Source organism: Portunus trituberculatus, chromosome 31, assembly GCF_017591435.1.
Source record: "Portunus trituberculatus isolate SZX2019 chromosome 31, ASM1759143v1, whole genome shotgun sequence".
Classification (NCBI taxonomy): Eukaryota; Metazoa; Arthropoda; class Malacostraca; order Decapoda; family Portunidae; genus Portunus; species Portunus trituberculatus.
The window spans coordinates 6,791,646-6,819,145 of NC_059285.1; the positions used below are offsets into that span (position 1 = coordinate 6,791,646).

The window sequence follows — 27,500 nt, forward strand, 5'->3', positions numbered from 1 at the left end:
ATATATATATATATATATATATATATATATATATATATATATATATATATATATATATATATATATATGGCGTAATTGTTGATAATGAAATGATCAAAGAGTAACTTGCGTGGTGGTGGTGGTGGTGGTGGTGGTGGTGGTGGTGGTGGTGGTGGTGGTGGTGGTGGTGGTGATGATGATGATGATGATGATGATGATGATGATGATGATGATAACGACAAAGACAATGTATGGGAATAAAAAAATAATGAAAATCATCAAAACAATGGATATGATCGTCAGAATATCCACATGAACACCGGAAATGATGAAAGAAAAAATAATTCCCACAACAATAACAACAACGACAACGACAACACAATTACCATCACCGCTACCAGACAACCACAACCACAACCACCACCACCACCACCATTACTCCTCCTCCCCTTCCCTTACCAGCCCCCTCCCACATGACCCTTTCCTGTACCATCATGACGGGACAGGAAGCAGAAGCAGCAGCAACAACAAGCCTCACACACGATAATGAGCCTTATAACACCCGCACATACGGACCATAAAGGCTACACTGTCCCGGATTTTCTTAATGTTATTGCCCCGTTGTCCGGCCCCAGAGTATACGGGATTAACACGGTTAGCTACGGTTACGGGTCCTGTGTTTTGTCAGTGTTGACGATCTATATGGATGGATGACGGATAATTGTATGGATCAGCTGCTCTAGTTATGTTTTTGGGTCAGAAAGGTACCATAGGGTGTGTTCGGTTGGGTTTGGTTAGGTCAGGTTTATACATAGTTGTGTTTGAGAAGACTGCCAGATTGTGTCATATTAAGTTGTTGGGTTAGTTATGATAAGGTCAGGTTAGATTCCATTAGGCCAGGTTAAGTTAGATTATATATGGTTAGGTTGGAGTACACTGCTACGTTATGTTGAATTGTGTAGCGCTGACATGGGGTTAGTCTTGGTTAAAGAAGATACCTCAAGTTCGGTTAGGGTAAGTAACTTCTTTAACTTATGTGCAACTTACGTAACCTCCCAAAAAATTCTAAATATAATATGAAACAAAAAGGTATATCAAACAAATAAAAACAAGTGAAAAGAGAGAGAAAAAAAAGTTAGACGTGCCAGCACTACGAATCCTTGACCACAAGTGACGTCAAAAACATCTTACGTGAGCAATGAAATGAACGGTAATGCTTACTGAACACTTCTTGTCACCATCCTGTGTACCGGCCATGACTTCCCAAACACTCTCAGACGCTGCATCAAAACGTAAATACTTCAGCAAGTATTAATATTTGCACATCATCAGAGTAAGTAAATAGAAATGTCCGTGAGTCTTATAAGCGTGAGCGTGACCGTGACCTCTGTGATACTAGGGAGCGAAGAGAAGGGAGGGAATGAAAAGGCGGCAGGTGAAGAGGGGAAAGCGACACGTGTCCTTACTGCTCCTCGACCATGCTATACACGGACTTTTGACCACCACCACCACCACCACCACCCTCGCCGCCGCCACCACCTTTATTCTATCCTTACACTACCTTCCCTGTCTTTTTTCTCACTACTTATATCATCACACTACGCCTCCTCTTTTTTCCCTTACCACCTTTATTCATCATCTTTCCCTCTATCCTTATAACAAGCTTTCCTCTTCTTTCTCTCATCAACACTACCTTTTCTCTCTCCTCATCTTCTCTATCCTCATACTAACTTTCCTCTTTTTGTTTTCCCTACTAATTCTATCTTTATACAACCCTCCCTCCACTTGTTTCTTTCTAATCTCAGCATAAGAGCACAAGCACTGCACTGGTGTTATGCAATGCCACACCCACCCACCCAACCACACACTAACTCTTGGGCAACCTCATTCTTATCTTTACACGACTTCCCTCCTACTTATCTACTGCTTCTTTACCTTTGCCCTTTAAGTACTTTAGCTTATCCTGAAATCTTAATCAAATGTTGCTGTATACGTTTCGAGTACAATTTTGAAAGATATTGCTGGAGACTGAGAACAATGAAGGAGTTTGGAGATAGAGAGTAATGGAGAGTTTCAACGGTGTAATACCCATAGTTCTATTTATGCTAAGAAATATCATTGCTTTACCTTATCCTCAAATCTTAAACCTTCCACTGCGAATTGTTCTTCTCCCATATTCCATTATAACTTTGCATTTATTAGTGTATTAAAGCATGTTAACTATTCATCTAGCCTTGAGATGCATAATCAGTCTTTCATTCTACCTATGGTCTATCTGTTCATGCTAGATACAATTTTACACTGCTCTAACCAAAATACGACCATAGCAGAGAAAGGCTTAATCAAATGTTACGGTATTCGTTCTGAGTTTTGAGTAAAATCTAAAAATATATCGCTGGGGAAAGAGAGTAATGGAGGAGTTCGAGCGTTTTAATGCCTATATTTTATTTTTCGTTACGTAATACCGTCTAGGATTACTCAAATGGACACAGAATTTATGGTCGTGAACAGTCAGAATTAAGACAAAGTTAAGTAAGATAAAGGTTGATGCAATACACGTATCAATTCTTGCACAAAACACAACATATCTCTGTCCATTAATTCCTATCCATGGACTGTATCTAATCTCTCAGCACTCAGTATCGACTCTGCCCTAACAAACTGACTACTGAGCCTATTCCAGCAACACAACACTGTATCTGAGCTCCACTTTCTTCCTATCTCATTTCTAAAAACCTAGTTATCGAGGTATTTGAATCCATCATTGCAGCGTCTTATAGAACAAATCAATCATTCAAAACCTCAATGCACCTTCCCTCTACAGCGTGACATTAATACCACCTTCCATCATCATCATCATCAATTTCAGTTTCTATCACTCCGCTACAAGGCCATTTCCATTAACTCCAGTCACCTTATACCGTCTATTCCATACCCCCCACCCCCAAACATAGCTACCCTATAATCTCACGCTCCCCATAACATCTGTAGTAATGAGATCCCTCACACCTCACATCAAGGGAATGTAGACACACACACACACACTCTTTCCGACACACCTGAGTAGTTATGGCAGTAGTGGTGGTGGTAGTAGTAGTAGTAGTAGTAGTAGTAGTAGTAGTAGTAGTAGTAGTAGTAAAGCACGTAATAATAGTAAATAAACGTAAATTTTTGAGAGAGAGAGAGAGAGAGAGAGAGAGAGAGAGAGGTATTACAAGTCAACCCGAACACTACAGTACAACACAAGCACACCACAATCCCTCTGCCACACCCCATCAAACACCACTTCCCTCATCACACCTCTGCTTAACAACTCATTCCTTCCTCCTCAACACCACACCAAACAGATCCCACCATTACGATTACTCCCCAGTCTCCTCTCCTTCTCCAACCCCATCTCTGCCTTCAGCCTTACTGGGGGGAAGGGGAGATGGTGAGGAAAGGGGGAGCGCAGAGTATGGGGATGGCTATTGTAGTTATTTTTTTTTCCCAAGGATCTTTTTGTTTTTATTCAGTGAAGGTTGCTTGGTTACTGGTGACGGATAAGAAGACTACGAAACTCACTCTCTCTCTGGCTCCTGTCTTGCCCTCACGCTCCCAGAAGGGGTTACTGTAATATTGTATGCATGTTTCTCTACGTACGCATGTCTTCGTTTTGCATGTGTCTGTGTACGAGACTGGATATAAGAAAAGTGTGTGTGTGTGTGTGTGTGTGTGTGTGTGTGTGTGTGTGTGTGTGTGTGTGTGAAAAGTACTGGTTGTTTACGCTACTCGTATTTGTTGTTCTGCTTATCAAGTATTTTTGCGTCTTTTCGCATATGTCAATCCACTTCTATGTTTATCAACAAGTACATGTATTTATCTATTACGACACAAAGTCTGCAAGATACTCAGCTCGTGTTATCCATACATAACAAGACACGTAAGCAACACTGACATAAAGTATACAAGCGCCGAGAGAGGATACAAGTGTGTGCTTTCCTGGCCACGTAGGCATTACCTGGATACCTGTGAGTGTCTCTGGGAAGGATTAACATTATAACTCATACATTAAAAACTAAGAACGCTACTAATAAACATGCAAACTCAAAGCATTTTACTAATTATTCGTTTTTTTTATGTAATAGGGAAAAGCTGACAAAGAGCAACATATAAAATAAGACCTATTAAGTTGCCAGTTCCCTTGTAGGTCCGAGAGAGTTAGCCCAGAAAAGAAGAGTGCATTCGATAAACTTATCACTAAAAAAACCCAACTATACATAGATAAATACGTGATACGAGGCGTCTTAGCTTATCAGTAACAGTGATAGCAGAGGAAATCAGCTGGTGTGGTGGTGGTGGAAGTGGCGGTGATGCAAGGCAGGAAGAACAACACTATAGCATGTTTTATTTACTTTACTTTACCGTCATTCAGCTCCATAACTCCTCTCATCCCGCCACACATCCGTTAACATCAATGGCACGGAACTAATTTTACCCACCACGATCATCTCTTGGTGAATGCTTTACGACCTTTATTTATATAGGCTTCACTGGATGGGTGGCTAATGTTTTGACTTTACTCACACACACACACACACACACACACACACACACACACGAGACAGGCAAGTATGTTTTTACCTTTACCTACTACTACTTCCGGCGAGATAAGGACACGAGAGAGAGAGAGAGAGAGAGAGAGAGAGAGAGAGAGAGAGAGAGAGAGAGAGAGAGAGAGAATACTAAACATGGAAAAAGCTAATGACCTTCGAATCTATCCCCCACCTGATTACGAACGCCTGTGACTTGACAGACGGCTACCTCCACCACCCCTCTCCTCCCCCCAAGGAAACACGCGGTGGATGGGGGTAGGGTGACGCATACTAGCCTACTCTGTGTCCCTCCATCCCCCGCTAGCCCGTCGCTATAGACAGGAACCAGCGCCAGGAGGAGGCGGGAGTACTGTCATCACTGAGAAGCCAAGAGTTGAATATCAGGAACTAGGCCGTGTACTCACCTCCATGACCATCTCGAAGGGGTACTTGTACACCCGGACGGGCGACTGGTAGCTCTGCACCATGGTGAATGACTTGAAATAAATATAACGGCGAATACGAGTCACTAGCAAGAGGGAAATATCAAGAGCACTGGCAGCACATACTCCTGCTGGGGCGTTTGTTCATTCACTGAGTGTGTGGTGGGTGCGCGAGTTTCAGTGGCGGCGGCTACTCATAGAGCACGTAGCTCCTCCTACTCCCTTCACTTAGACAGTGACTCAAGTAAAATTTGCAACCCCTCTATTTTGCCCTCTCTTTCATATTCCACCAAGTTCAATGTTTAAATTATCGTACGTTCCAAATGTAAGTTTCATTTGTTGTACTGAAAATAATGAAGAAAAAGCATATCCAACCCAATGTACTTGTGCATTTCTCGTTTCAATGTTTGCGCAACTGAACCGAGCAGCAGACGACGTTTCGCCAGCGTCCGAAACCTTTACTGATCATTTGACTGAACCCCCCATTGCTTATACAAGGGCTTGCAATGGCTTTATACACAAGAGTGGTAGTGACAATAAGCTATTCTAAACCCAAAGCTAATACATCTCCAAGGACGGCTTGATTAACATTTTTGTTGGCTGGCTCATGCAATCGAACACTGCCAGGCAACACACGAAAGGATCCATTGAGTGACTCCGTGACTCCTGAATGGGTTTCATGATAAAATATACATGTAATTCCTTCTAACATCAAGGAGAAGTGAATACTGAAGATGTCTGATCAAGTGTATACAAATATACTCAATTAAACATAATGATAAACACAAATGCCTTGAAACAATGATAGTTCTTGTCTTCTTAGTCTTAGTGAGTGCAGGAGGCCGATAAGGGAAGCAACAGCAGCACCAGCACCAGCAACAAACAACAACACCATACGAAAAAATGCAGGAACTGAAATAGTAGGTATAAAAAAAAAAAAAAAAAAAAATTTGCGCATCTATTTTCACCACATGCAATATGCACATTCACATCCTCACAATCGGAAAGCGATGATAAGAAGATGCACGTGCAGGCCCTTTTTACATTTTCTTTTTAAGTAGATAGACACCTGCCAAGGGAAATGAAAAACGAAAAAATGAACAGAAAAACACACAAAATAACAATTAAGTACCAGTCCTTTATATATATATATATATATATATATATATATATATATATATATATATATATATATATATATATATATATATATATATATATATATATATATATGTGCAATGTGTGTGTATGTGTGTGTGTGTGTGTATATATATATATATATATATATATATATATATATATATATATATATATATATATATATATATATATATATATATATATATATATATATATATACCAGTGGTCTGCAATGACTTGTGAGCGTAGCAAGGTGATACAGCGGATTTCTAACCGGAGCTGACGCAATGAAGAGCCGAGCATTACTATTCAGTTATGTGACACAGCTATGTGCGCAGAAAGAGAGAGAGAGAGAGAGAGAGAGAGAGAGAGAGAGAGAGAGAGAGAGAGAGAATTATGTAGTTCACTAAGTCATCGTTTTCGTCTCAACACAATTCTTTAGACTTTGGTAGCAAGTGATATTCAGAAAATGAATATTTCATTCGAAAACAGCTGCCACAGTCACTGTATACCACCTCAAAACAAGCGCCAGGGGAGAAACAAGCAGTGAGGATTTCACTTAGACACGTCCTGGCGGCACGTGAGGCAAGCCTACGCTTGCCACTCCTTTTCATGTATCGCAGTGAAGTTAATTAATTGGAACTCCTGTATGCCAGATGTGCTACGAAAACTTGCTCTTCAGACGCTGCGCATTGCGTACTGAACAAAATAATACAGTAATATATGAGTTGTTTCTAAGTACGGTGTCTGTTCCTGTTTACATCCCGTTCACAAATTGCTTATGACGTTGATACGAATTCTTTTTTTGGGAGAACGAGCGACACCCACTCGTGTGATAGGCTGCCTGGCACTGAGGTGGATATGGCGTCCGAATCAGATACTTGATAGCCTTCCTCACGGCCCGCTTATTGATAAATCTATCTACTCACTCCCTTTTCATCACTCAACCGTACCCAATGTACAATGAATAAGATTGCCTACCCTCAATCACCTTAAATGCTTAGTACGAATAACACGAAATATTTATCATTATTTTCATCTTAATACTCTCCTGCTTACATACTGGGCATTAACCTCACCCGCACACTTCCTCAACGATCAACTCGAAATTATCGCTCATCCACACTCATTCGTGCTTAGGAATACCAAAACGAGTGTTACGTTTAAAGTGCCTATCAATTTGCAACACTCATCGGTCTGGAATTATTGAAACTAACTTTGTCTTGTCATCTTGGAAATTATACCACCATGCAACACATCAAAATACTAATCAACACAGTTAGAACTCACAAGAAATACACAATGTATACAATACCAACACTACACCATAAGACACATCCCCGAGTACACCTCACACACCCAAACCTCATAAAACATTCAAAAGTAAACCAGAACACCATGCAACACCTTAAAAAAAAAATAATAATAAATAAACATCCAAAACTCACTAGACACCCGATATACCAAAATCATCCCAACAAACACACGACACCCCACACAGACACAAAACACTTAAAACATTCAGTATTATTCCCAAACACCCTCAAAACACTATGCAGCACCTCAAAATACCTAAAACACACCCAAAACTCACTAAAAAAAACATTGTATACACCAAAATCACTACTACATATACCCAAGACACTCCACACTCAATAACATCTCTAAATACACTCAAATCACCATGCAACAGCTCCAAATGCCACCAAACAAACACAAAACTCATTAGAAACACCGAATATATATTCAAATATCCGCCACACACACCCAGAAGATCTCTAATACACATCCATGCCACTTTAAAACCCTCAAAACACCATAACACCCCTAAACTGCTCCCAAACAGTGAAAACAGATCCAAATACTGAAAGACACCTCCACACCACACTCATGTTACGTAAAACATACCTAAAAGGTCGAAAACACACTGAGAACACATAAAATGCACCCAAAACATCCTGCAATATAACTGAACACATTTAAAACACCCTAAATATATCCCAAAACCAACAATATGCATTATGAAGAACGTTAAGATTAAAAGGGACACTTTCCTAAATGTTACAGCTTAGCTCCTTCTATTCCGCCTATATTTCTGCTTTCTTCTTCATCCTCCTCCTTTGTTTCTCCTTATTCTTTCCATTGCTTCCATCTGCATGTCTGAGCCTAGAAATACATAAAAACCCTAGATACTAGACAAAATATTGAGTAAATCGAGGGTAACTTAAGTATTGCGTCTTGCTGCTCCTCATCTTCCTTCCCCCTTTCTCCCTCCTGCCTTCTTACCCTCCTTTATTCCTCCTTTCTTCTTCCTTCTGCTACTAACATCTACACACTCTAACCTAAAAACACACGAAAACACGAAGAAATTACTAGATATTAAGCAAAATATTGAAGAACTGTGAGGTTGGAAGAGAGGCGCCAGCCCGGGGCTATGGTGAGTCACCACCTGGGTTGTGGTCATCAGAGAGAACGGGAACAGCGGTGACTCGGCTAAATACGTAAATAATTTTTGAAAAGACCTATAGGAAAAACGAAGCCACAGCCGAATGCTTGATATTTTATGACGTGATAAATATTTAAACTAATATTCGAAACATCAAAACAATTCTAGCCTACCTAATTAAGAAAAAAAAATCTAAATTAAGTACGTTAAAAGTACAAAAACATTTTCAAATATAACTCTGCTAAAACGTTCTGTAAAGTCAAGCCACTTTCACTTGGCAAGTATTTTAACACATTTCTCGCAGTCTGAGCTATCTTTTAAGGCATTCTACAACGAGTTAGACCGAGAAGCAGAATCGTGAACAAATAAAATAAAGAAAAATAAGGGTTACTTTTTAACAGCACCAATAACCATTTCAAAGTCCACATATTTCGCTCAATAGATTGATTTCACACTTAAAAGAGCATTAGCGATGTTTTGATACCATAAAGGCCCACTTATATCTTGAAAAAAAAAAGTTCCAAATGGGAAATATAAATTTTTAACCATTAAAAGATTTTTATAAACATCATAAAACACCACTAAACAATACATATTTACTAAAGAAAGGCGTGAAACGCACTTCAAACACAACGAAACACTTATAGAAACCATAAAAAAAAAACATACTATGGAAGCGTAATATTACCATTAGGAAATATACGAAAAAAAGTATTTGACACCGCAGGCTGTGGGGAGGAGGGTGATGGCTGGGGATCAGTGGGGAGGAGGTAACATCTGGGAAGAGCGGTGGCGAATCCTAATATGTTGCCTTTATCATCTCATCTCACCAAAAATAAGCCATATAGGGAATTTTAGACCACAGGATATGAAATGCTAGACCAGTGAATGCATTCTAACATATGTTTGGCTTACGGTAAGTGAAGGAAGCAAAATATCAGTCAGTCAGTCAATCTCTCAGCAAGACAGTCAGTCTATCAGTCAGTCAGTCAATCAGCCAGTCAGTAAATCAATATTGACGATGCAAAACAACCAAACATCATCAATAATTATCACCACCATCACTAACTATCATACCGCCTTCACCACAACCACCACCACCACCACCAATACAGAACACACTGACAATACCATCACCAAAACATCACCACCACCACCACTACCACCTCTAATACAGAACACACTGACAACACCATCACAAACACACCACCACCAATACCTTGCAATGAACTGACAATATTCATATACTGTTTTACACGTACCCCAACGCCCTGGCCGCCACCCCACCGCTCGTCAGGTCCCGTGGGTGGCCAGCTGAGGTGGGGAAAAAAAAAAACTATAATATAGGATTACGTATTGTGCTTGTATTCAACTGACGACATCACAAAATCTATAAAAGACTAACTAATCACTTTGGTTTGTTACTATACGCTTGTTTCTTCTTAACGTAACAACCACAAAGCAAGCATAACCAACGTGTCTGCCTGTCTCTTTCCTTTCATTTGAAAAAAAATACAAAGAATCGGCTCTATAGGATTACTTTTATTCAACTGACAACATCACAAAGCCTGGAACACTAGCTATTCATTTCTCTAAACACAACAAACTTCAAAGAACGATCGAGTGGTTATGTAATTTTTACTAGGCGTCAGAACAAAACAATATTTAGTTTAGTAACCCTTCAATTCTGCTATATGCACTATTAATTCCAGTAATACCTATTTGGAGTGTCTTTAATTAAGCATTTACAAGATGTGTGTAGATAGGGTGAAGGTTTGGTAAATGTGGTGTGTGTGTGTGTGTGTGTGTGTGTGTGTGTGTAGTGGCAGGCGAGGACTCGTGAGGAGTGAGGAGTGACGAACGCAGTTACTAGGTGTGTTCGTTCATGTGTGCGAATTGTCACATTATTTGCGCACTCGTGAAATTAATGACGGTGATTGGTTCCTTTGGTTGAGCAAGGAGCCACTGACCAATAAAAATAATGCAGAATAAATCTGATCAATCAGAGCGGTTTGTGGAGAGAAGCGACTCTATTTGAAATTGAATCAGTCTATGGAAGATGTCTGCCTAGCCAGGGTGTTTGTTCGATTATAATCCATTGTATTGCCAAAATTTACGAAGAGAAATAATTAATGATTTTATATTAATTTCTTAGCGTTGTTAGTCAGGTTAGGCTAGTTTGCTTTCGTTAGATCCGTTCAATTGTGTTAGATAGTTAATTTTGTTCTGAGAAAGACGTATCAGTGGTGCGTGCCGCCTTTACTAGGTTTCGTTAGCTAGGTTGGGTTACGTTACTTTAGTTTAGTTTAGCTAGGTTAGGTTGGTTTTGATTAAATAGATGAGTTAAAATAGGGTGGCGTAGCCAGCGGTGAGCAGCGGTCGCGGCGATTCGTTAGGGATGGAGGGCGGGGTAAAAAATAATAAAAAAAAAAAAGTGCCTATGTGCGATGGAAATGAAGTGGATTAATTCAAAACAGGTCAAAATTTACCAGAAAAAACAAAACAAAACTCATTCGGAAATGAGCGGTTGGTGTAATTGTGTAAATCTACCGGTGTGTGTGTGTGTGTGTGTGTGTGTGTGTGTGTGTAATTCACCTCCTCGGTGGCCTGCTGGTCACCCAGCTAGTCTTCCCCATTACGGAGCGAGCTCAGAGCTCATAGACCGATCTTCGGGTAGGACTGAGACCACATCAACACACAACACACACCGGGCAAGCGAGGCCACAACCCCTCGAGTTACATCCCCTACCTATTTACTGCTAGGTGAACAGGGGCCACACATTAGGAGGCTTGCCCATTTGCCTCGCCACTTACCGGGACTCGAACCCGGGCCTCTCGAATGTGAGTCGAGCGTGCTAACCACTACACTACGCGGTGTGTGTGTGTGTGTGTGTGTGTGTGTGTCTGTGTCGTCTGCTGGTTACCCAGCCAGCCTTTCCCCTACGGAAAGAGCTCAGAGCTCGTAGAGACCGATCTTCGGGTAGGACTGAGACCACATCACACACAACACACACCGAGAAAGCGAGACAGGTGAACAGGGGCTACATATTTAAGAGCCACACCCATTTGCCTCACCGCTTCCCGGGACTCGAACCCGGGCCCTCTCGATTGTGAGTCGAGCGTGCTAACCATTACACTACGCGGTGTGTGTGTGTGTGTGTGTGTGTGTGTGTGTGTGTGTGTGTGTGTGTGTGTGTGTGTGTGTGTGTGTGTGTGTGTATTTGATATGAAAATGTCACCGACACGAAACACCCGTTTTCTAGCCCACACGTATAACAGAAATTTTCTATATTAAGGACCAACTTAAAGAAAAATGAGTAATGCAAAAATTCTGATCTTTGATACGATGATGCGGATGACATTTAAATCCAAAATGGTGTGTAATGAGCTTAGAGAGAGAGAGAGAGAGAGAGAGAGAGAGAGAGAGAGAGAGAGAGAGAGAGAGAGAGACCAGAGTAATTAATTATCACTAAAGATTAAAAAATAACACACGTGACTACAGAAATAACATGTGTCGTGAAGTGAGGCGCTGCTCCTTTCTTTTCACAGGTACAACTCACATGCCTCTGCTTGATTTTTTTTTTCACTGCCGTATGACGTGGTAACTAGCGATAGAAGTTCTAAGACACCTCAAGATTGAATGAGTCGATTATTTCTTCTCTAATCCATTTTATCAATTTGTGTTAGTAGAAATAGAGGTGGTAAGGATGATGATGATGAATGAATAGATAAATAAAATTATATATATAATTTAGGTGCACTTCGCTTAGTTCAAGTGCGTAAACGTACAGGCTACGTAAAGAATATTAGGGTGGTGTGATGTGGTGTGGTGATCTGTGCCTTATTACGCATGGCGGGGGGGGGGAAGGGATCAAGGGAAGTGCTCCTGTCCGGACCGCACATCCACTCATCCACAGGACTGACGGGTTGGGTTCTCTGAGAGGCACGTGAGATCACAACACCCTCACCCCTCAAGCCATGCATTACCGACTTGTGCAATCAGCATTTTTTTTTTTTTTTTTTTATCAAAACAGGTTCTCATTATCGCACGCAGCAGTCTGTGACTTCAGGAGGGAGTCATTGTACAAATCAGCTTAATAGAATAACATCAGTAATAAGGCACAATGGAGTACATCAGGAATTACGTCTAATAAAAGATAAGGAGCAAAAACAAAGGTCATGTAGCTACTCTCTCTCTCTCTCTCTCTCTCTCTCTCTCTTAGGCGCAAAGAAAGAATGCCATGTGTCCTACCTACCCTTACTACTCTCGGGCCCCATCCTATCTATATCTTTAATCCCTCTCACACTCCTCTCTATGCACCATCCCTACACGGAAATAAGCCAACGAAATGACACATAAGGTGACTCATGACTGAGGAAAGATGCGAAACACAGAAGCGAATATGTAAAGTTAATCAACTTTTTAGACAAGACAAGACTGTCGGTAAGGTTGCGATACAAGCATTAACTGTCACCAAAAACGTAGAATTCCCTCCGTAAAGTGAATACTGACTCAAACCGTGGTTCCCAATCACAACCTGTGGGAGGTCTTCCAGGTGGTACTGTACATGAGCACTTTCGGGACCATATGCGATTTTTAGTTAAACTATATTCATTAATTTCTCAGAAATATTACTATTGCCTTGCACAAGATAATCTGCCATTGATCAGCTGGTGGAAATGATGCAGCCCTCGCATTAAATTGAGTTGCGTTCCTTGTTAGTTTTTTTTTGTGTGTGTGTGTGTTCTACTTCTCGGAAAAGGTTGGGAACCACTGCTTTAAGAGAACAAACACGCTGGCTTCAGTAATGAATGGCAATAACCGCGAGTGTTTTGTAAGCTAACAACACAACCATCCAACAATGATGGCTTCGGTCTTAAGGATATCATGGGCTCACTAGACACTATATAGGGCTTATTAAACAAATAATGGCTGCTTTATGTCACCGATATCTGCCTTGAGGTGTCAACTGTATGTGTTTCAAACACCGCCAATAACTAACCAATCCTGAGTGTACTATTAATCAAATTACGGGCATTAATCCATTCGAATTACCTTTCCTGCTGGCAAAGGTGAGGAATCCATCCTTAAGTTCAATGAATTCTTGTTTGTTATTGCCGAGGCATCAATGAAACGGAACACATCACTAAGTCATTGTGTACGTTAAACAACTGCCCTGCAGCTACGTGCGTCAGCATACGTCGTGCCCCTACAATGTCACCACGATGAATAGTAACCAGCGCTGCCCAGGTTTGAAGATTTAAACAACGGTCTAGATTCCTTGGTGCTTCGTGGATAAGTGGTGAGTGAATTAGAGAGACGAATAGACGATCCATTATGGCTGCAAGGATACAACTTTACGACTGCGACTGTACGGTGCGTCTGTACAATGTTATCAAAATTTAGAAGAATAAAGATAAAAGAGATGTGTTCATATTTTTCATAGACATCTAAATTAAATAAAATAAGCTGCAGTTTTTACTGGTCAGTTTCTTTATGGGCAACGTTGAGTAAAATTTATTCATGACAATGAATTGCCTACACCCTATTGATAGATAGTAGATATATCATATAATCTTATGATTACCATGACTTCGCTGCAGTATATATGGAAAGAATCAACGTAATTTTGACTACTGTCTGAGCTGTTGTATTATTCCTGTTAAAAATGATTTGCAGTTTTCATTTATACTTTTAGCCCACCTTTACAAGACAGTTCAAAGAAAGATCGCCTACACACACACACACACACACACACACATATGTAATCATCATCACAATATACATTAATACTTGTTTCTCAAAAGCATTGGAACTGAAATGCACTTTTTTTCAGTGCTGCCAACTTATCATATTTTCATAGACATAACAGAGATGATTAGGGTATGGAGTAGTAACTTAAAATGATCATTTAAACATTTTATTGTCATATTTTACACTGATTATCTATTCAACGTATCACAGCTCACAAGTTAGAGAAGAGATGGTGGCAGAAGCGAGTCCCAGGGGCTGGTTAAGCTAGTGTCAGCCGGCTAGTGCCTAACAGTGTCCATTCGTCACAGGATCTACAATATACAGCAAATGAATTCCTCGAGTTGGGTGGTTCATGTTTGTGCCGTTTAGCTGCTTTCCGGCAAACCACAGGCCATGAGAGCCCCCGGGAACATATCCTCATTAGAGTAGGTTGTCAGATACACGTTCCTGGAAAGGTTACATAAACAGCGCAAGAACAAACAGCAGAAATCGAGGACCTGGTGTACTGTTAATCTTACAATGTGAACAGGATGACCCTGGACTGAGTGACACTGTCCCCATGCCACAGCTGACCCCAGAAGACACACTGTGGAGGCAGCAGGCTGACTCTGACGCCAGCACTGACTGTAGCAAAAAAAGAGGCACCAATGGAAGGGCAGTTACAAGCCCTAGTGAAGTGTGGGTGGCACTGAGCTGACCCAAGCATGGGCAGCACTGACCTGAGTGTGGCACTGACCCAAGTGTGACACTGACCCAAGGGTGCCTGCCAGTAGTCACCCCAGAACTGCTGCTGGTGAAGGTTTTACTTAATAGGAAACTTATCAGTGTTTCTCTTCCACTAAGCAAAGAAAAGGCCTGTTGGAAATGACTCATGAATATTCTTCTACATCTAGAAGCTTTGGCTTTTCATTAAGAAAACGTACATATAAATATATCTATGTACATCAGTATATACATCCAATTATTCCTTTATACATGTACACAATCCTCAGACCAAAAAAGGCACTTCCTCTATTAGCCATTCAAGTTTATCAGTGTGATTCTGAAGCGAAGTTGAGAGCTCTGTGGCACTGAGGCTGGAAGGAAATAAAAGGAGAATAAAAGTAGGAAAAAAAAAGTAAAGTATCTTGGAATGTACCACACTCAACTAAACATATTGATTCTTACACAAATAAAATCACATTGACTTCAACACTACTCCACAGACCTGTCCAAGTCCTGCGCCACACATGCGCACACACACAAAAAAATGAGACCAATAAATAAACATACATCGACTAGGTATCTTAGCTGCTAGTAGCTCGTCTTGTCACAAACACAACTGCGAAAGTGCACCATTGCGGCAGTCCCTTCCTGCTGCAGATGCAAGTAAGCTCCACTTGTAACTAAGATGGAATATAGGATAAAATGCCTTGCACCATGCAGACTACCCTGCCAGAGTCTAGTCAGTGGTGAAGGAGGACTGTTCCAAAGGTCACTGGCTTTATAGGCAGAATTTAACAAAGTTCATGGCTTATTACTCAAACATGCCATTAAGAGAAAAAGGTGAGTCACCAGCACTCAATTTGATGTGCCTAACACTCGCTAAACTGCTGAGGGTTGTAGTGGCTGGGCCGGGACACCACCAGGTGAGCAGGGTAGCCGTTGGCCGAGGAGTTGGCTTGGGTGACCACCATGCCACGGCCACCACCCTCATGAATCACTGGCAGGCTCTGGGGTGCCTGTGGGTTGGAGGGCGAGGTGAGGCGACACACCACTTGCTCTCCATTTAGCACTGCCACTGTCATCAAGTTTTCCCGTGAGAACTGCTGGTGGGCCTGCTGCAGCTGCTCGAGGTCCCGGCTCATTTGCGCAGCATTGAAATCCCGTAACCTCTCTTCGCTAAGTGCAAACTGGGCATCCTGAGGGCTTTTGGGATAGTGATGTCCTGGAGAAGAATGATGGTGGTAGGGCAGCAGTGGCCTGGCATCACCATAGCTACGGGAGGACTGACGGCTCACGTCACTGGGGGTCCCGCGCTTCACATCCTCGTCTGAGAGATCCGAAACCTGCATTGCCTCCTGGCCAGCAGGTGGGACACCCAGGCCTGCTGAGCGGCCAGCCCACCGCTCCCGCTCTATCTCCTCATATACTGGATCAGCTTCTGTCTCTATCTCCATGTAGGTGTGGTTCCAGGGCGAGTGAGAGCGAGCTGTGTTGCCATTGCCCCTCAACACAGCAGCCATGGCCGGTGGCACTTGGGCAGGGGAGAGCTGTGTGGTGTAGCTGTTAGGAACCGATATCTGCTTGTTGCCTCCCTCCATGCTGGGAAAGGTGAGTCCCCCATCCAGACCAGCTGATGCATTGATACTGTTCAGCTTGGCCAGGTAGGCATTCTTCAGGTCTGCTGTGAGGGAGTTGGAGTAGCGGTGGTGGCCGTGGTGGTTGTGGTGGTTGTGGTGATTGTTCCAGCCAGAGCGTGGCGAGTCCTCCTGCTCATATGTTCCGTGCCCAGAGTCCTTGGAGAATGAGTTCTTGTAGGTACCTTCCTTGTCCTCTTGATTAAGGGTGCCGGGATGAGGGCTGGTGGTGGTGGTGGTGGTGGTGGTGTGTGGGAGGGTGACCGGGTGGTGGTGGTGGCGAGGCAGTGACTGGTGGAGTGTGCCGAGGGGTAGATGCCCGGTTGCCCCCTGTCGCAGGGATCCCCCAGAGCCCATCGTGGAGGTGGCCCCGGACAGAAGTGGGCCCGCGGGGGGGTGTGTGCTGCCCCCGGGGCCCTTCACCCCGCCGAGCTGACACAGAGTTGGCAGATACTGCAAAATAAGATGAACAATGTATCTTGTTCCATTCATCATCTCAACATTTTGAAATGGTAACTGTTCTGCAAAGTTGATTTCCCTAAAGTGCAAAACTTAAAAGCAATAACATACAATGTAAATATACAATAAATTTCAAACCAAAATGAAATCCATGTTATACTGGTTAGATGTTTCTTTTTTCAGTTATCTTTGAAAAAAAAAAAAAAAAAAAAAAAAAAAAATCATGCACATCAGTCCCATGCCCTGTGCTAGCATTCAAAACCACTTTTATTATAAGTAAAACATTATATATTGATGATTACCGCATTCAATTTTGAAAATAATGAATATGATAGTGAAATTGGTTTAAAATTTGGGTGTCACAAATCTTCTGTCTTGAGTGTGACAAAAGTTCATAAGTGTCAACTTATGGAGTATCACAGACTCCACCACCATCAATAGTCTCTGCATTATTATCATTCATCATTTATTATCTTCTGTTTTTAAGAATCACATTATTATTTACTTGTCTTGGGTTTTTCTAGCTTTGTAGACACATGAACTTCTTTCCTTGACACAGAAGTGTTTATAAGTACTTTATAGGTCAGGTGAATTTTAAAAGCCATTTAACTCTGAAATATATCACTAATTAAATATTTTCTCTTTCTTACACTTTTCTGAAAATTGCTGTGTGAGAAGCATCACTGCTGTGTGGCACTTCATATACACAGCACCATTGAGTCTGGGAGCCAAACACAGGCAAAGGACTGAAGTGCATCAAAACAAAACAAGAAAACTGCAAGCAGCAAGATAGAGAACAGGCACAATAAGCCAGCCAAACTTAACTTAAAAAAAAGAAAAAAAAGAAAAAAACAAACAAACAAACTGCAGATAACAATAAAAAAGCGACTAATGTGCAATAAAAAAAAAGTAAAAAAAAAAAAGTAAATGTGCAGAACTCATTAGGCAGGTGAATAAAGCTCCCCACACCATCACCACACCACCACCACCCGAGGCACCTCAGAGGGGCAAGCAACACCGCAGGAAGGGTAAAAATAACCAGTAGGAGAAGGACAAGGAGGAGGAGGAGGAGGAGGAGGAGACGGAGATGGAATTGGAGATGGAGATAGAGGTGGAGGTGGAGGAGGAAGATTAGGAGGAGGAGGAGGAGGAAGAGGAGGAGTAACAGGTGGAGGTTTGAGTAAGCCATGGCGCCCCAAATTATGACTGGGAGGTGTGTGTACCTGGGGGAGGGGCCGAGGAGGTGACGGGGGGACCAGGGGGATGTGGCGCAGACCCTCGAGTATCTCTGGGGTGGTGATGGTGATGCTTGTCTGGGTGTGGGGGCTAGGGGTGCGAGAGGAGGATGGGTTCATGGGGAGGGGGAGCTGCTTTCTGCTGGGGATGGGGGTGACTTTCGGCAAGAGGACGAGGATGAGGAGCATGAAGGGGGAGGAGAGGTCGGGGGCAGGGGGGCCATGGGGGCAGGGGGTTCCATGTGGTCTGATTCGTTACTACCCACTTGGTTGAGGGCAGGCGAGGAGGCGAGGGCGTGATTGAGGGCGTGAGAGATGGCAGGGTGGTGGTGGTGGTGGTGGAGGTGGTGGTGGTGGTGGTGGGGATTGTTGTTGGAGGAGGTGGTGGTGGTGGTGTTATTGGGGCTGTAGGTCTGCTTCTCGGCGGCAAACACCCCGCGCACCGCCTGGGGGAGCCAAGCCTCACGTTCCGCCGCAGACCGACACCACTCCCGCACCTACACGCAGACAGACAGACAAACACGGCATTACTACAGCACTCAAAGGAGGCTTCAGGGGGAGGGGCTGGGCACACACATGCACACAAACACACAAACACACACACACAGTGGTGCTCACATTCACACACACTCTCCCTCCTCCCAGCTAAGCTCCTCCCCTCATATATCGGGAGGAAAATCATACATCACAATAAATAAAAAAGTGGTTGGGTGAGGGCAGGGAGGACGGGAGATGGGAGGGATGGGGAAAACAACTTATCAAGCTGAAGCAAAACTCATAATAGTAAAAAAGCATTAAGCAGCCATTCAGCGACTCAGAGCAACACACTGAACTTACTTTTACACTATTTAGGTACTCACTACAATGTACATGCTTGAGCAAAAAAAACATGTGGAGCATAAAAAAACTAATGGACTGGGACAAACACTAAGCACACAGTCAAGCGGTGGGCCTGTGCCTCACCTTCTGGTTCCTGACGCAGTAGTAGATGAAGATGAAGATGCCGTGGAGAGCGTTGAGGACACAGAAGGCAGCAGCGATGGGCAAAGATGGACGGTGAAGGAAGAGGAGTCCCAGAGTCCATGTCAACACCATCAGGAGCAGCAGGGTGATGGCACCTCTCAGCCAGGCCCTGCAGGAGGAGCAGATACCATTGAGGTGTTGCTCATACAGACCAAAGTCTTCACACCATTTATCTATAGTTCTTATTTTTTGTCTTCATTGCTTGTTCTTGTGGGTTTGTTTGATTGTGTTGTGATGTAGTACTTTAATTTTGATGTTCTATATTGTTTGTAATTTTAATGTGCTTTATTTTCTTCAGGATTTTTGTTTATCTTGGTTGTTTCTTTGGAGAAGTGTCTTTGTTCTCAGCGTTCATTGTATAATCAGCATTTAAATTTTCTGTAAATTCTTTAACGTATGTGATTGCAGTAGCTTCCCTGAATCATAAAGTAATTGCCCTGTAGACAAAAAGTAAGCTTCATAATCATATTACATTTAAGCTTTCAGTGATACAATTTTTTTTTCCACACAAAACAAGATCCACTAACAAAGGTTCTTTTTTTTTTTTTTTCTTTGTTAAGAGTTGTCAGTTTCAGCAAAATTCTAATCAGCCACAGTAAAATGAATAATTCAAATGATACTGAAAGAGACAGCTGAAAGAAAGAACTAAAAAAAGCATGAGACACTCATAATTTCACTTACTGGAATATATGTCAACATTTCTACACTGGTGATAAGATCATATACTTCTCCTAATAACCCATCTATGCATGAACCTGCTGCTATGCTTTCCTGTAATCTACATTGTCAACAAAGCTACAGTGCCATGAGAGGAAATAATAGAAAGTCAAGCAGCAATAAAACAATCTCTAAAATCATACAAATCGGACATAATTCCTGTGTGTTTTCTAGGGTAACCTTCACAAAATTAACACATTGCTATTAGCTGTCTTCATAAACTACTGCATATACTTACTGTAGTGCAAAGTAAATCAAATAAAAGCAAGAGAAAGGTGCATGTAAAGATAATAAGTAACAATAATATAAAAGAGAGAAAGCGACACATAAAATTGATGACATAAGGATGATTTGAAGAAAGTGACAGGAAATAAAAAGATGCATGTAGGTATATAGTGACTGGTGAGTGTGTGTGTGTGTGTGTGTGTGTGTGTGTGTGTGTGTGTGTGTGTGTGTGTGTGTGTGTGTGTGTGTGTGTGTGTGTGTGTGTGTTTCACCGTTTGATCTGCTGCAGTCTCTGACGAGACAGCCAGACGTTACCCTACGGAACGAGCTCAGAGCTCATTATTTCCGATCTTCGGATAGGCCTGAGACCAGGCACACACCACACACCGGGACAACAAGGTCACAACTCCTCGATTTACATCCCGTACCTACTCACTGCTAGGTGAACAGGGGCTACACGTGAAAGGAGACACGCCCAAATATCTCCACCCGGCCGGGGAATCGAACCCCGGTCCTCTGGCTTGTGAAGCCAGCGCTCTAACCCCTGAGCTACCGGGCGTGTGTGTGTGTGTGTGTGTGTGTGTGTGTGTGTGTGTGTGTGTGTGTGTGTGTGTGTGTGTGTGTTGTGTACATGCATAGGCAAAAACAAGAAATGAGAAAAAGCAGTGAAGCATAAAATCAATAAAAGTGCACCACAAGAAAGAAAAAAAAGAGGGACAAAAAACACAGACACATTGAAAAACAAGAAAAAAAAAATGCATGGGAAAAAAAAAAAAAAAAAAAAAAAAAAAAAAAAAAGTTGCTTGAGGGGACACACACACACACACACACACACACATGGAAAACAATATTAGGAGAGAGAAATACAGTTATGGCAAAGTAAATAGACAGACAAAGACGTAAAAAGAAAGTAAAATGGAACTAGCTGTGGACTCAGTGACAGAGAGGAGAGGCACAGCACAGGATGGTGTAGTGAGTCAGGAAGCTGCCAGTGGCCAAAGACAAAGACAAGACAAGCCACAAACACACTCCTGAGGCTCTGTGTCTGGCTACCTCTCTCTCTCTTTACCCTTAGCCACCTCTCTCTCTCCCTCCTCTCTTCATTCTGCCCTCTCTTCCTCTCTCTCTCTCTCTCTCTCTCTCTCACTCCCTGCCCTCCAACCCTCTAACTACATTCTTCCTGATAGATTTATAAACCTCATTCCCACTACAGGTTACTGGAGATACCAAGCTGCATGAATTTACACCCTGAATCTCCATCAACCATGGAGCAATTCGACTGTTCAAGTGTTCAACCATTTGAAAGAATAAGAAAATGGGATGAAGATAAAAAAAAAAGAAGCAATGGGGGAACTTAGTGACGAGGGCCTGAGGGGCACTGCAGGGTTGTGGAGAGCTAAGTACCCAGCCACTCTTGTTTTAATGACAGTAATTATGGGGTATTTTTATCCTGTTACTATGCAAATTGTCTCGGCTGAGTTAATTATGGAGCGGGTCAGAGTGGTTGCCTGAGACACACTGGATTTACGAGACACCCCTGAAGAATGACACACAAACGTATGGACACAATCTTGGCTGTCTGGCAAAAGAAGTAATGTTGCTGGTGCTTGGTGTGAGGCTTCAAGGTTATGGAAGCCACCAAATAAGGGGACATAATGTTTAGCATCTACGCAGATGAGATGAAAGGAATGGAAGAACCAAATAAGGTCTGTAATATCAAGGAAGATAATTATGAAAACTAAAACCTTAATATAAAAACTGATGGAAAATGAGGGCTGTTTAAAGCTAATGGAATATTTCAATAAGAGGTCCATAAGATGAATCAGATACTGGGAGATATAATTATGAGAGATAGAAGCCTGGAAGAACCACACAGTAAAGTTAGTATATTACTTGAAATAAATTCACTTTGGGTAAGTTATGGATAATTAAGAAACAACAGCAGCCCATGGCACCGACTCCACAACAATGACTCCAAGTAGTCTATTAGGCAGAGTATTTTACTGACTTCATCAAGTATTGTATAAAAATGTTTGAGCAATTTTGGAAAATCCATCAAATGGTAATTGTACTCCATTAGTTTCAATATATTTACTGCCAGACTTCAAAGCAATATGGACTACCACCAATTCATGTGTGAGGTTGGCAGGATTAGGTCTTCATTTCCACAATAACAGAGGACTAGCTTGCTGCTGATGACCAGTACATATTATGATGCTGAGAGGCAGTCCTTCATAGTATATGGCAACTTAGAACCTGCAGTGCCTTCATACCTTTTAACATTTATCTCAACACTTCATTTTCTAAGTTTTTGTGGAATACACTAATGTTCCATTCCTAATGTTGTGAAACTCATCAAGCAAATAGTACGAGTATTCTTTGGAATGTTTCAAGGGAAGTGCCTGCTATCTGTAGGCTACACTGCCAGCAGGAATGAGATGCCTCCCTGAATATGCATGTGAGGAAGGTGCCCATGTTTGGCTGCTAGGGTAAAGGTAGGCATCTCTTCCACCTTGACATGTGACCTAAGAGAGTACTGTTAAAAAGAATGAAGAAAAAAAAAAAAAAAAAAAAAAAAAAAAAAAAATCTCTCTCTCTCTCTTTAGTATGACTAGTATACATTTTCTGGTGAGTCAAAATGTTACATGAGGAATAATGATGTGAATCATAAAGTATACTTATAGTCAACCTTTATCTATTACCTTGACCATTTGATTTGTTTTAATGAACTTGATGTTTTTGCTTACACACAATATGCACATACTGCAAGATGCTCAGCTATGTATCAGATCATAAATTTGCTATAGAAATAGGAATTCTATAATAGGTCTGGCAAGTTGTATATCTCCTTCACTATAATTTCATTAATGATTTCACTGATATCAGTGTAGAATAACTTTCAATATCTGATTCTGAGTAGCATTGATTTCATCCTTTTCTTCAAGAATGCCACACATCAACATAGTGCCCATTAAACCATTTTACAATTGCAGTATACTTTCTGTGCCTAAGCTCCTTTGTGTAATGCACCATCTTTCAGTCACAATGCTGGTCACAAAAACAACTTGCTTTGCATCAAAAAGACCCGGCTGAGTGAAAAAACAGGCTAATGAGTTCAAAAGTGTCTTCCTGCTCCACTCTTACAAGCTTAATAGCAGGGTCTGCCTAAAACTCATTACAATTTTTGTTTTAAATTCCAGCAAACTAATCTTGGAGGTCTCTAATTTTGGAAAAGAGCCGCAGATTCCTCTAAGGATTGATGAGGAACTGGCAACAAATTTCACTAAACAAGAGGAAGCAGTCAAGGTCAGTGACTCATTAGGCAGAGCTGCATTTGGTCATGGAAATAAGAGTATTCCCAACCTATTATTTAAGCCTCACAAAAAAGTCTAGTGACTATATTACTAGAGAGAGGCCACCCACACAAATATGTGCTGTGTGGCTAGAAAATAAATATGTAATGAAAAGATGGCATTAAACCATCTTTTGGAATTGATATGGTACATTGTTTTAACAGTAACAACACAATGCTTTGGAATGGAATAACTGTGAAATCCTAATCTGTTATATGACAATGGATTGTGAGACAGTTTATAAAATCCTACCTTGTCTGTGCTGTCAAGACACAATGTGGACACACATAAAAGGCAAACAGTTTTTGGCTGTCTCAATTATACAATTTACACTCCATATCAGCTTACACATTGTATAAATGTTTCTCTGAATAAATATATGCATAACAACACCCCTTGTCAACCAATGCAAACTGCACTCAATTATAAGGTTAGAAACCTGAATTCACATCATGCCAGCAACTGCACAGCCACAGTGCAAGATTCAAGAATGTCATCAGGGAAGGCAGGCAGGTGGGGTGAGGGGATGGTGGGATGGAGGGATGATGCTACAGGCAAGCAATATTTACAAGAGTTCAAGAGATCTTCAGACAGGCAAGTTTGTGGAACAGATTAAAACTGTTCCCACCCCAAAAATAAAGAAAATGCTTTACAAAAACCATTAAACTTCATGGTGCTGTGTAAGACATGAGGAGTGTGCAGCAAGGAAGCAGTGAGTAACAGGGTGCCAGGGTGAGTAAGTCCTTTGTTAATAAATTTCTGATTTTCCTTTTAGTCAGTAAATAAGTGAATGTAATTTTCAACTGCGTGTTCCTGTAAAACACATATACAAACACACATAAACAATCACAGTTAAGAAGATAGTTTCAATTGAAAAAAAAAAAAAAAAAAAAAATGAGAAAGCTTGCAAACAAGGACTTCCCAGCAATGGCTTGAGAATGAGAAAAGACACAGACAAGTCTGACAGACGCAGTAACAAGACATGCAGTGTGGGTGGGCTTACAGGCGAGAGTAGAGTCGGTGTTGCAGAGCGTTGGTGTACACGCCGCTGCCAGCCAGGGAGAGACGTGGAGTTAGAGATAGAGCTAGTAGATGCGTGCGCAGACTCTTTCTTCTCTCTCACACACACAAATACACACAGATACACACACATCTCTGCTACTACACAGTCAGAAACTCTCACACTTTTCAAGAGGAAGAGGAGAAAAAGAGAGGAAATCAATTGAGCCACAGCAAGACGACTGGATTAGTTAGTTGTATTAACCACAGTCTAAACACAAGGAAAAGTTAAAAGAGAGGTGGTTGGGGATTTTTTTGAAGGGGACAAGTTTAAGTTTTAGCATAAAGTCGACATTCTCATGACAGACTGGGTGTATGTGCAAGGGAAGCAGCAGACATTGTGGCCGAAAGAAGAAGTGAGGAAGACCGTGACGAAGGCTCCTGCTGGTGGTGGTGGCGATGGTGGTGACAGCAACCTTACCTGGTGGAGTCAAGACGGGCCATTTCCTTGGTCTTGAGGGCGTCATCAGGAGAGAGGCGGCAGGTATAGATAAGGGCAGCAGCAAGAAGGGCCACATGGGCAGCCAGGAGGAGCAGAGCTGGGCCCACCAAGGAGAACACAAAGTAGTTATCGGTCCGCAGCCAGCAATACTGTTCTGTGCCGTAGCTGAAGGGGTCCACCACAGCTGCTACTGCCACTACCAACAGAGGCAAGCCATAGGCAAGACTGTAGTGCCACCAGCGTAGCCGCAAAGAGTCGCACTCCACAGCACGAGCCACACTGAGGTACACGTGCACTCCTGCCACAAGATCAGGTGTTAATGCTGTTGGGTGGTGGTGGTGAATGAGGTGTGCATGCACAGTAAATAATTGCTTGTTAAGAGTAATAACAATAATAGTAATGATAATAATAAAAATTATGATAATGATATTAATAATAATAATAATAATAATAATAATAATAATAAAAATAATAATAATAATAATAATAATAATAATAATAATAATAATAATAATAATAATAATAATAATAATAATAATAATAATAATAATAATAATAATAATAATAATGATAATAATAATAATAATAATAATAATAATAATAATAATAATAATAATAATAAACATAATAATAATAATAATAATAATAATAATAATAATAATAATAATAATAATAATAATAATAATAATAATAATAATAATAATAATAATAATAATAATAATAATAATAATAATAATAATAATAATAATAAAAATAATAATATCACTACAATAGCTATAAGTTAAACCGTAAATCTTTGCAAGTACTTAAGCTTATAAAGGCGGGTTGACACGTGCCAATTTGCGACTGAAATTTTACGTCAGTAGAGATTTCGACTCATCCCTTCTAGTCGGAAAGTGTCACACATCGCGACTAGAAAGTATCGACTAGTTGGCGCCTTGGCGAGAAGTGAGTGTAAACAAACAAACAGCTACCCGCCAAGATGTCTTCCTCTAGTGACGATGTTCTTTTGGCGTACCGGAAGAGTCAACAGAAAAGAAAATGCCTGTGGATACATCCCTGGCTAAGTAGACGGAAAAGAAGGGAGTGTCTTCCGCACATTTCTCATGAGAAAATTATTAATCTTAAGAAGACTATGCACAATTGCGATCAAATCAAATCCTGATAAGTTTTCAGTTCTCACCTCCAACAACACCCTGCATGGGGGGAAACAGTTCGTGTAGGGTGGCAACTATTTCGTCGAACGACTATTTGCGTTTTTTTTTTTTTTTTTTTGTGTAATTAATTTCTGGGGTCCCAGATGTGTTCTTTTTCCCTCACTAACTCTAACATCTCTATACCTGGAGATCACATTTTCAAAGCTTACTCCGTGACGTCACGACGTAAATAAAGTCGCAAATCGCCTAACAAGACCAAGATGTTGATCTTGTTTTGCGACTGGTTTCTCCTGTCGCTGGGCACCAATTTTGAGTAGAAAACTCTACTGACGTAAAATTTTAGTCGCAATTGGGCACGTGTGAACCCGCCTGAACTTTGATTAGACTTTCATTATATGAAAACATGCAAGTCATTATTCTCTTCACTCTGTGGATATTACTTTGAGCCGGTCTAGTAGCACATCCTTATACAGCTAATGGATAAATCAAACAACTTACAGGTAATAAATCACTACACATGGATTTGTGTGCATGTGTTCAAAGCGTGGCACATCAGTATGACGCTGGTGTTTAATCTACATGAAAGCTGCCTTCAGCACACACACACTCCTGGCCATGAATGTCACTCACCTTCCATGAACATCCAGGCGAAGGCGGCGAGCACGGAGTAGTGGAGGATGCCAGCCACCACGCCGCACAGCACGGGGGCGTCAGTACGCCATACACCCACCATGAACACCAGCTCGGCGGCGGTGAGGCAAACACACACGTGGCGATGTACGGCCGTGCGGGGCGATGCCAGGCCGCGGAACACAGAAAACACGAGCAGGGAGCCAGCCACGCAAACCAGGCTCACCACGCAGCCCACGTACGCCAAGATACGCAGCGCCGCCTGAGGATCCTCGCCGACGCCGCCAGCCGCCTCCTCCATCAGTACCGCGAAGCTGGTCAGATGGTCACACTGGCAGGTGACGTGGGAACGGTTGTAGCCCAGAACACTGCAGCCCTCGTCACTCCAGAACGATGTGGTGTAGTCCCAGAAGGCACACACGGGTCTCGTCACATTCTCCTGCCGCAGCAAAGAGAAGGTCAGAGTGACTGGCTCTGGTAACTGAATGTGGCGGCCGCGGCCTAATGACGCTGACAATACTCTT

At 41.8% G+C, this 27,500-nt stretch overlaps 2 protein-coding genes across 15 annotated transcripts in view; both read right to left on the reverse strand.

The window, feature by feature from the left end:
• The window catches only part of LOC123511105 (SEC14-like protein 1), a 149,739-nt gene extending 144,575 nt beyond the window's left edge, over window positions 1–5,164 (reverse strand). For 5 of the 8 annotated variants that reach the window (XM_045266727.1, XM_045266723.1, XM_045266725.1 and 2 more), the window contains exon 1: window positions 4,979–5,163. In XM_045266727.1, coding sequence (XP_045122662.1) covers window positions 4,979–5,041 — 63 coding nt within the window. In that variant the 5' untranslated portion in view covers window positions 5,042–5,163. Of the gene's footprint in view, window positions 1–4,978 lie in introns of all 8 variants that reach the window. The other 3 variants (XM_045266717.1, XM_045266728.1, XM_045266718.1) reach the window with 3 other exon arrangements.
• A 9,325-nt stretch (window positions 5,165–14,489) lies between these two features.
• LOC123511242 (latrophilin Cirl-like) overlaps window positions 14,490–27,500 on the reverse strand; it is a 227,891-nt gene continuing 214,880 nt past the window's right edge. For 3 of the 7 annotated variants that reach the window (XM_045266948.1, XM_045266946.1, XM_045266947.1), the window contains exons 5-10: window positions 26,977–27,500; window positions 25,169–25,487; window positions 24,692–24,736; window positions 19,334–19,502; window positions 18,637–18,867; window positions 14,490–17,129 (exon numbers count right to left, since the gene is read on the reverse strand). The exon at window positions 26,977–27,500 is cut by the window's right edge and continues 1,222 nt beyond it. In XM_045266948.1, the coding sequence (XP_045122883.1) occupies window positions 15,912–17,129; window positions 18,637–18,867; window positions 19,334–19,502; window positions 24,692–24,736; window positions 25,169–25,487; window positions 26,977–27,500 (2,506 nt within the window). In that variant the 3' untranslated portion in view covers window positions 14,490–15,911. The remainder of the gene's footprint in view (window positions 17,130–18,636; window positions 18,868–19,333; window positions 19,503–24,691; window positions 24,737–25,168; window positions 25,488–26,976) is intronic. The other 4 variants (XM_045266950.1, XM_045266951.1, XM_045266952.1 and 1 more) reach the window with 3 other exon arrangements.